The sequence below is a fragment of the Asparagus officinalis genome, chromosome 4 (assembly GCF_001876935.1).
Source record: "Asparagus officinalis chromosome 4, Aspof.V1, whole genome shotgun sequence".
NCBI lineage: Eukaryota > Viridiplantae > Streptophyta > Magnoliopsida > Asparagales > Asparagaceae > Asparagus > Asparagus officinalis.
In genome coordinates this window covers 61,866,114-61,876,861 of record NC_033797.1, presented here as the reverse complement: position 1 = coordinate 61,876,861, position 10,748 = coordinate 61,866,114, and the positions used below count along the sequence as shown (strand labels likewise).

At 37.0% G+C, this 10,748-nt stretch overlaps 2 protein-coding genes across 2 annotated transcripts; one reads left to right on the top strand and one right to left on the bottom strand.

Moving 5' to 3' along the window:
- On the top strand, positions 2–6,392 carry LOC109838798 (mitochondrial intermembrane space import and assembly protein 40 homolog; the record flags this gene model as incomplete). The annotated part of the gene is made up of 4 exons (XM_020407223.1): positions 2–62; positions 4,791–4,825; positions 4,934–5,059; positions 5,981–6,392. Coding segments are annotated over 4 exons (399 nt in total), but the record flags the coding sequence as incomplete, so codon positions are not given.
- Positions 9,950–10,531, bottom strand: LOC109838797 (pentatricopeptide repeat-containing protein At2g17033-like). Its single transcript, XM_020407222.1, has one exon. It carries the CDS (start codon positions 10,529–10,531, stop codon positions 9,950–9,952), a length of 582 nt encoding a protein of 193 aa, XP_020262811.1.

Below are 10,748 nucleotides of genomic sequence, written 5' to 3'. Positions count from 1 at the left end.
TGCAGCGCCGACTGAGGACTCCTCTCCGTCGTCGCCTCCTTCATTCGAGGACCTAATCACTGGTCAGTACTCTTTCTCTTGATAACGGCATGGTTCCATGATCTTTGTTTATTAACTGAAAGAGATTTCAGCCTGCATGAAGATAGATAGCTCAACTTCACTCATAACCTAAAATACCCCCGACGTGTCATAGAAAATGCCCAGGAGATTGCTGTTCAGTTTAAGATAAATTTTGGACCTTCTTACCTAGCTTGAATTAGGGTGACAAATTCTTGGATCAATCCGTCGGAGCAGAAATAAAATGGTACACCCGGGATTGTGAATTTGGAGACAATGGATTGTTCTGGGACGATAGAAATCTGCCCGTCAATGAGGAGGGATATCTTTGGTTATCCGGATGTATGCTGGTTCTGGATATGAGGATGTGATTCCCCATCATGGCTTTGTATCTTCTTGACCATAACCAAGATGCGAAGTGCACTAAACCTCGTGACCAACTACTTATACCCCGTCAATAATATAATTCACCAAATTAAATTTGTATTAATCTCGAGTCACAAAAACACACAACGTTTATCTTATTCATACACAATGTAATGATTGGTCATTTCATAGCTGGCAAAGTCCAAGCCTTGTTGTGCAGAACTTCTGTTAACAAGCCATATCTTCATTATGAAGAACTAATATTGTTTAGTTGCACATTTACTGTTGGGAATTTAACGCCCAAATCCCCTTTTGCAACAGAAACGCAGAATAGAGAACAGTACACCAAGTTTTAACGAGGTTCGGCAACTGCCTACGTCCTCGGGAGCCACACAGATAATTTCTTATTAATCAAACAAGAAATTACAAATCAAGAGCAAATCCCTAAACTGAGATTTCTCAAATGAACATTGTTGCTACAGTGTTAATAATTAAAGGGAATAAACCCCTTTCAAATCTCACTTGAGAATAATTAAACAACCCAGTTATAAAACCCTTCTTTAATTCTCTATTTCTCTCTCTTCTTTAATCCACTTCTTAATCTCTCCTCAAAACAATTTGAGAGCTGGAGATGAATGAAATCACTGCTGTGATTTAATTGGAAACGCGACTGCGTTTTGGGGCTTCGCCGCCAGAGAAATCGGACAAAGGGGGGAGAGAAGGAGCACTGAAACCCTAGGGCCAAAGGGGGTTTTATAGCCTGGATTTGGTGGGCTGGCGACAGCCTGTCGCCAGCGCTCGAACGGACGCGAGCGTCGCCAATGACGTGGTCATCGAGCTTCTGGACGCGATGGTCGGACCCCTGGACGCGATGGTCGGGGCGCTCAACGCGAGGGTCGCGTTCTCCGAGGGTCGCGTTCGTCCGAGGGTCGCGACTTCGACTGGGGTTTTGCCTGCGTCATTTCTGAGCTCATCGGAGCTCCTCGTCGCCGGCGGAGGTAGGTTTCCACCCTCAATTCTAACATTTACATCCAATATTAATTCATATTACAAATTGCAGTATGGATGCAGTCATGAACGGAAATATAAAATTCTATACACGAAAAGGGGAAAAATATCCCACCAATGGGAAAGATTTTAGAATAAAAGGGAGAATGATACGCTTAGATAAGATAATTCCACTTCTCTGAGGTTTTCAGTGATCTCTGAGCTTTTATATGCCAAAGTGCCAAATTAAAACACGAACCTAAAAACTGAGGAAGATAATGAGCTAAAACATGGAAATTGGAATTATTGGAAGCCTCGGGTGATTATTTTGTTGTTGAGTGTCTTCTTTGAATTAATAATACACATTGGAAAGAACAAATTGAATATGGAGAGTGGGAATTTTGTTTGCACAAAAATTAAGCAAAGAAGAAGACGTAGAAGAAACACTTCTTTTAGGCTCTTGTCATTTAAAACTTGAAAGCTACAAGGTGGATATAAACTTAATTCTTCTGATATCATGCCCTGTATGCTACTGATCCCTCCAAATGTGGAAGATTATAATAGCGAGAGAAGATCTTAGAAGCAAATTATGGGATTCTTGTTTTGATTGAAGAGCATTTAGAAACAAGATAACAAGCTCTACCTTGAAAATATGGACACTATCTTGAAATTACACCTGTTTTCAACCAAAAGAATGGTATTATGGGGAAAAAAAGACCACGGCTGTGGAATACGGCCTTGATTGCGACGTTTGCAGAAAATCTTGGACCAAATTGCTTGTGATGCATCTCAGTGGTTATTCTCTATGAATTACAGTAAGGTCATAATTTTTATTCCTTTTCCCATAACTAAAAAGTACCCTGGTGTGTATGTGACAATGAGAGGAGGAAATAAGGGAATCGACAAAAACATACCTCATTATAAAATGGTACATCTGGAAAGAGTTTAGAATAAAAGGGAGAATGATACGCTTAGATAAGATAATTCCACTTCTCTGAGGTTTTCAGTAATCTCTGAGCTTTTATATGCCAAAGTGCCAAATTAAAACACGAACCTAAAAACTGAGGAAGATAATGAGCTAAAACATGTAAATTGGAATTATTGGAAGCCTTGGGTGATAATTTTGTTGTTTAGTTTCTTCTTCGAATTAATAATACACATCGGAAAGAACAAAGTGATCATGGAGAGTGGGAATTTTGTTTGCAGAAAAAAATAAGCAAAGAAGAAGAAGAAGAAGAAGAAACACTTCTGCTAGGCTTTTGTCATGTAAAAGTTGAAAGTTACCAGGTGGAATGTAAACTTAATTATTCTGACATCATGCCTTCTATGCAACTGATCCCATCATATGTGCAAGATTATAATATAGGGAGAAGCTCTTAGAGGCGAATCCTGGGGTTCTTATTTTGATTGAAGAGCACTTGGAAACAAGGTAACAAGCTCTACCTTGAAGATATTGACACTATCTTGAAATTACAGTTGTTTTCGACCAAAAAGAATGGATATTATGGGGTGCAAAAAGAAATAGATGGCTGTGGAATGCGGTCCAGATTGTGTCCTCGCAGAAAATCACGTACCAAATTGCTTCTGATGCATCTCAATGGTATTTCTCTATGGAGTAAATCTATGAGTCAATAGGACTTTATGTCCTTGAAGTACAGAAAGATCTTTTTTTTTTCTTTTTTTACTATTCCCATAACTGAATACTACCCTAGTGGGTATGTGAAAATGAGAGGGAGAGGGAGTAAATAAGGCCAACAAAAACATACCTCATTATCTGGGATGCATGTCCATTATATTTTTTTTTGCGGATTCAAGCTTCTGAAATTTTAGGGCTTGATCTCTTTGGAGTACAACAGACTGAAGTTCTTTTAATCTTAGAAGGTCATGTCATGTGAGCGTATTTTCTGAATGAGAGGGGGACTAATTGTAAAGAGAACGAAGACCATTGCTTTTAATAAGTATATTACAAAAGACGATTATACTATTAATAACTATTAAACATCAGCCACCTTTGTACTAAGTACCTCTGCATTGGGACCCATCTGTAGGGTAAGGTCTTCAAGTCTTCTTAATCATCCTGACAAGGCCCATATCCTCTGTCATAGGTTTCTTGACGTTTTCAGCTTTTCTTGAACAGAAAGCAGGTGATATCTTTCACTAGTTTCTGAATAATCAGTTTCTTATTAGTACAAGGTTTATTAGTCACACCAACTACCATCTTTCTATTATTCTGCAAACGAACCAATGCCATGTCCTTTCCCTTAAATTATCAGTCATTATTGATATTTAAACGTTGGTGGCATCAAGAACTAGAATAAAGCTATCACTTGCTTCATAATCTTACAAAATCCATCGCTAATACCTTTTGGCATTGGCTGTAAGGTCCTTCCCTTTGTTTCAAATCTGCAGCTTAACCACCTCTATCATGAAATTTTGACAGTTGACTGGAATCTTTGGCGAGTTCGGTGACACCAATTTTAAGTACATTCTACACTTGGTGGATTTGAGCTGTATGCTTCGATATGAATTGAGTTGCATGCGACCAATTTTTTTCTTCTCCGCAAAGTGTACCAGTTTATGTTAGTGGAAGCATCTCTTAAAATATTGTGGTGTGGTAACTGTTACAATGTAGGACATTAATCTTCTGAATTTGCACATCTATAATGCATCCTGTGGATATAGTTCGTCAGCATAATAGATCTTATTGGCAAATTTTTTTAGGTGGCTACGATCCCCAATGCACTCTTTCAGAAAATATATACCCAATTGTTTATAATGGGCCCTCTTGACAACTGATCTGTTCCTTCATGCTGAGACTTTTCAGCAATAAGGAAATCCTGCCTACTTCTCAAGCTAATAGTATTCATGGACCTGAGGGAGCTTGAATTTGTAAATGATCTTTAGCAGATTTAGCGTTCAAAGAAACCTATACGAGTTGGTATCTAGCAAATCTATTTCTTACACCATCTTGGTGAATTGAATGGCAAGAAAAAGTCATCAATTCAATATTTCTGAGAGTTATCTTTGGCTTTATGCTTAGGTCATGGTTTCCTAAACTCTGAGTTTGTGATTGAATTTGACGTTTTCTCTGTATAATACGTTTTTTCTGTATAAGGAGTTCATAAATATTTCACGACTACCTTAGAGAAAGTGTGGGATATATGAACCCCCTAGATTCTGTTGAGTCGTTACAAGCAAATGTTTTTTTCCCAATAGGATAAGCTATTTATACTACTAGCATCAGAATAAAATGTAAATGACAACTCCCATTTGAGGGATCAAACTCTGCTTCAGCTAATGGCAAAAGTTTTTCAAAAAGTAGGTTGAATTTACATCTCGCGGTATATTTTTCTGATATTGTTATCTGTTGCCTGATACAGAAGCGACAAATTTCAGTGGCGACAATGAAAATGAGGTCAGTTCTTTTTAAGATTTAGAATCTTCCTGTTACGATGACAAAATATTTCCCTCTTACATTATTTGTAAAATAATATTGTTTACATTTTTTTCGCTTGTTTTGAAGTCATTGGAAGTGAAGGCCCAGAAAGCACTGGAATGCCCTTGTGTCGCAGACTTAAGAAAGGGTCCTTGTGGAAATCAATTTTCAGAGGCATTTGTCTGTTTTATAAAGAGCACTGCCAAGGAGAAGGTAATCATGATCTCTAAAGCTGGTAAATTCTGGATTTAACTCGCTTCAGCTTCTATATATTTCTTGCTTTGGATTGCCAACTTTTGTTGCTAGTGGGGCTTTGCTGTAATTGTTTATCTGTTCAATTTACCTTCCAAATCCTTTGTTACGAATGGGCTGACAGTGATTTACCCTCTTGATAAACCTTCTTTTCTTTTACAAACTCCCTATGGGGATAGGAGATTGAGATTTGGCATCTTTCTCAGGTAATAACTGGGTTAGCCTTAAATTCTAATACTAGACCCTCTCACTGGCTGATACAGCAGTGAGTGGTTAGAGTTGCTGACCTGCACTTCTAATTTATTTGGATCTTCTCAATACCATAAGTTGTGGGGAAAAAAAATGTTTCTCATCATATTTTGACATCAAATTATTTCCTAGAAGGGTTGAAGTACTTCAATCAATTATATTTTTAGATGGTTTTCTCCTTGGAGGTTATGTCTCCTAATGTTCCCATAGAATTACTGAATAGACACACGAAGTCTATTTGATATACTCCAGTTAATATCGTTGTTATGTATTCGTTGCCCATATTTAATTCACAAAGGTAAGATGTTTGGAAGTTCAGTTGGTTTCGGGTTGAAGTTGCTACCTGCACAGAGGCATTACCAATTCAGGATTCTTCTTTTGCTTCATTGAGTGAAATGTTTTGTTTCGTCCAATATTTTTTCTATAATCCAAAAGTTCTTTAATGTTTTATAATCCAAAAATTCTTTGGTAAATGCTGTTTTGCTGCTTTATGGCGAGGATTGATTGGACTTGGCTCAATATGGCATTTTGTTATACCCTTAATTAACTTCTGTTAGAGAGCTGTTCTTTCATTTTAACCCTTGTTTTCTTTTCACCGAGAGGCTAATTGTTTTACATCCACTGCCATTGCAGGGATCGGACTGTGTTAGCCCCTTTATTGCATTGCAGAACTGCATCAAAGCGAATCCCGATGCATTTTCTAAGGATATAATAGAAGATAAAACTGAAGATGAAGAAGTTCAAGACTACAAAATAATACCCCCATCATGGTCTCGAGAACCCAAGCCAAAAGGCGTCTCGAAGCTATAAGCACTGTTACTTCATATTCAGTATTTCAAGCATTTGGGATTTTAGCCTATATTCATACAGTTTATAATGTGGGAGTTGAGTATACTCTTAAATTTGGTAGACCAATTACACGTCTGCGAAGCCGAAAAAATTGGAGAAAATTGTTCAACATACGATATGAGAATTGAATTGTATGGTCACTGAACATGTACGAGCACCGGCGAGAGGAAAAAAGAATTTCAAGAGATTTCTGGCACTCCTGCATGTCAAAATTATCTTTCTTTGCATAAAATAGTTTTGCACCAGAAAACACCAGAAAAATTCTTTGGTTGCTAGAACTTTTTTGGTTGACGGTGCATTTAATGTGTAGGAAGAAGTAAACTTAGTTTAAATCTATCTAATTGTTAGTAGAATTTATCAAACTTTTTTTGATGCCATTGATAATCATTTTGAGAAGATATTCTTCTATGCTTAAAACTATGGAACCATCAACTGGGCATGTGAATCGTCACTAGGAAAAAAAACAATTTAATGATCTGATTGTAAAGGCAAAGGATACATAAATATACCAATTTATTATTCATAAACCTGGAAATCTCTAAACTCATGCAATAACATAAGGTAAAACATTCATATGTAGCTCACAATATCCAGTATCTGCACTATATCACCCCTTTTCTTTATGCTGGCGCTTCACATATCCACCTTCACTTCCTCCTCACAACTTGTTCCACTGATCTCATACTCGATATGCTCAGCTCGGCCAAATCGTCCAGCGGTAGCCAGCATCTTCTCTTGAGCCTTAGGTTTCTGGTTCTTCGGGTTCTTGTCGCGGAACATATTTTGAAGATTAGGGAAGTGAGGTCCTTCGCACATGCTCGTTTTCTTCTCCATATTGGTGATATACGCGCAATAGTCGCCTGAGCTCTGGCCGAGGTGTCGCGTCTGATGAGGAGCCATCACTGATCTTCTCTTTGTGTAAAAATGGTGGATTGAGAGTTATGGGGAGTTTGGGTCTCTTTTTATAGAAGACGGAGGGGAGAATATATTCACCGAAATGATATTTATATCGATATGGAGCAACTGCTGCCGTTCCTTCGGTAAAGAGGTTCTGATTTTTGACAGAGAATCTGTTTAGTGGTAAGGAGTAGGTGATAGTTCGTTATAAAGTTGTGGAAATGCTTCAAGTTGAAAAAAAGTTTTTGGCAACATATAGAGCATATCCTCATTGAAGGACTGCGAGTTTGGAAGTTGTCTTTGTTGGAGCAAAATTTTTTTAGAGGCATTTGGAAAAGCAAATCTGGGGTTCACATTCACCTACAAGTATGCCTGCACATAAGAATTTGGCCGTATGGACAACTGTCCCAGTATAGAATTCTAAATAATCAGGTTAATTGAGAATAGACCCCCTTTAGTACCATCCACTTGTGGATAGGCCCCCTTAGTTGTATTGGTGCGGAGACACCCTAATGATATTTGCCCCAGTGCGGCTAGGACCGCAAGGGGTTTATCCACCTCTACCAAGCTTCCCATTACATGATAGATTGTAAATTGATGGTTTAAGATAAGATGGATTAATAAAAATATTTCAAAATTTGTTCATTGTAAAATTACACGGGCTGTGGAAGTTCTCTCTTCTTCCGTAATTTCGTATGTTTGTGAGTGCTGGTGGTTTTCCTGAGCTCAAAGAAACTACATTTAGATTTGTGATGGGGTCTATCTGCAAGTACTTGTACTGGTTTGTGATTATTTTTGTAATGCTAAGAGATTGATGTAAGATGATGTTGTTATTTATTTATTGTTCTATAGGATGAAAGGTTACCAAAGAGGAAAGAGAACCGTGGTTTAGTTGTACTTAGATCAAAATGGAATAAAATGTATTGTGTCTATTTAGTGTTCAATTTTGGCATAATTTATTGTGATTGTATGTGAAATGTATTGTGGCTGTCATGTGAATATGTACAAGTTCATTCAAATAGAACTTGATGTGCATAATAAACTGATAATTATTTATAAATTATGTGTATCAAAACCTGAATATTATGGTACATAATATGTACATAATCTTGAGGTTATTGTGATAATCTTCAAGTTACGATACACTATTAAATCTCATAATATGTTAACTTTCACTGTTACATGTTAACTTTTATAATAATATGTTAACTTTCTTCATAAATTATGTTAACTTTCATCATTATATGTTAACTCTCCTCATAACATGTTAACTTTCAGCTGAACATGTTAACTTTCATCATAATATCTTAACTTTCACTGTTACATGTTAATTTTCATAATAATATGTTAACTTTCTTCATAACAAGTCTTTTTGAACTAAATTTCGATGTGTTTGAAAGAGTAAAAGTCCCTCAAGATGATTTATCATTGATATATAAATCATTGATATATACAAACCATAAGTGCGTGAATCCATGGAAAGCTTAAACAAGTACCTAAAAATCAGAATTCTCCTAACTCGTGCATTTTATCAAACGGATAACATTAACAACAACAAACCCAAACACGTACCTAAAAATCAACAAACTTCAATCTCTAAACAAAGTTCTATATTAAAACCCGCATCAGTTGGAAATCTAAGTCAGACCACAAACACAAAAGTAAACACAACACGGAATTACAAGCTGCACATAACAATGTTCTACAAAAGTCTTGACAACCTACATTGCTCTACCAAAATTATTATCTAATAAGCCATTTCGGTTCCAATCACCAATTGCTTTGTTACAATTAGCTTGATTGTGACCTTCAGAGGAGGAGGCAGATGATTCTCAAAGAGCCTCCTGTCTTAATCCTCACCCGCCAAGGACTCGGCATGGTACCTCTTCGCTCTCCCCTCTCTCCTCTCCACCGACATCCTCCCTCCTTAACTCTTCCTCATTTAACAATGCTAGCTTTCACAAGCTAACCGGTAAATAACATTTGGACAAGGGGTATTAGACAACTAATGGTATACATGTCACAAAAAGCTTTAGCTCTTTATCATTACAAGACCCATGTCATGTCCGCTGTTGCAAACTAAAAATATTGCCTAAAACCTGAACATATTAATTTTCACGTGAGCATGTTAACTCTCATTTGTATATGTTAACTTTCAGGTGTATATGTTAACTTTCTTATGAATATGTTATATTTCATCTCTTCACGCTAACTATCAGCTGAATATGTTAATTTTTAGCATAATATGTTAACTTTCACTGTTACATGTCATCTTCTTTATAACATGATAACATGCAACTGAATATTAGCATAATATGTTAACTTTCACTGTTACATGTCATCTTCTTTATAACATGATAACATGCAACTGAATATGTTAACTTGTCAAATGTACATGTTAGCTCATGTCATCTTCTTTATAACATGATAACATGCAACTGAATATGTTAACTTGTCAAATGTACATGTTAGCTGCACTAACCTCAAGATTATGTACATATTCACGTGACAGCCATAATACATTTCACATACAATCACAATAAATTACACCAAAATTGATCACTAAATAGACACAATACACTTCATTAAATTTTGATCTAAGTACAACCAAACCACAAGAACACCTAGTATAATCAACTGAACAAAAAAACATGACACATTATAAACAATTCTGGAGAAACTACACAAGAATAAAGAGTACAAATAGTCCTATTTTAAAAATTAACATCTTTTTCATCTTTTCTTCTGCAGCTCACCCATCAAGTTCATTTCTTCTCTTCTCATTTTCACAATCTCATCCAAGTAATAACAAGCTTCATGTTCTTGTTTATTCAACTTAAACTCTTCGTATTCCCCTTATTCTTTAACCCTTAATCTACGCCTAAACTCCTCCATCCACTGCAATAGGATAATGTATGCTGATGCCAAGTGAAAACCATGAAAATCCAACTTTCCTTCTGAACCAGACCACATCAATTTCTCAAGCAAGACTGATGCGCCAGCCAATTCCTTAACCAGCAAAGCCTCCTCATCATTCAACATTTCGAGTAGGTCATCCGTTGAAAGGGGAAGAGTCCTTAAATCCTTAACCATCAAAACTACACTAGGATAATAATTCAACACGGAGTTGCAAGTTCGAACAGAATAACCAATCCCCAACACCCTCATATTTCTAATCCAAGTAACCATTTTCGCTAAATTTCCATAGTCACTATAACAAGAGAGCACCAAATTCGTACAAACCGTATCAATTCCAATTTCAGCATCCTCCATCCTCCCAATCACCCTCCTCATCTCCTTAAACGACCCCAACCGTCCATACCCTTGAATCACCACTCTATACTCAAACCCCGACGGTTTAAACCCCAAGTGACCCATTTTATCAAGCACATTCTCTACATCCTCAACTATATCCACCAAGCTCAATCCTCTGACCATACACTCAAACACCCTTTTCCCAACAAAACTCGTATCTTTAATCCAACCACAACATTCCAAAACAAATTCTTTCAATCCTCTGCCTGACGTAGCAACAATGAGGTCACAAGTAGAGGGAGACCCTAAGTAGGAGACGATGGTGGAGCATTAGCCGGCGATTGAGAGGAGGATGGAGAAGGAGTGAGTGATGTTGGAGAGGGTCTGGTCGAAGTAGAGG

Bases quoted from the DNA above. Each gene is read 5' to 3' on its own strand.
- LOC109838797 (XM_020407222.1), bottom strand. From the start codon at position 10,531: ATGGTCAGAGGATTGAGCTTGGTGGATATAGTTGAGGATGTAGAGAAT.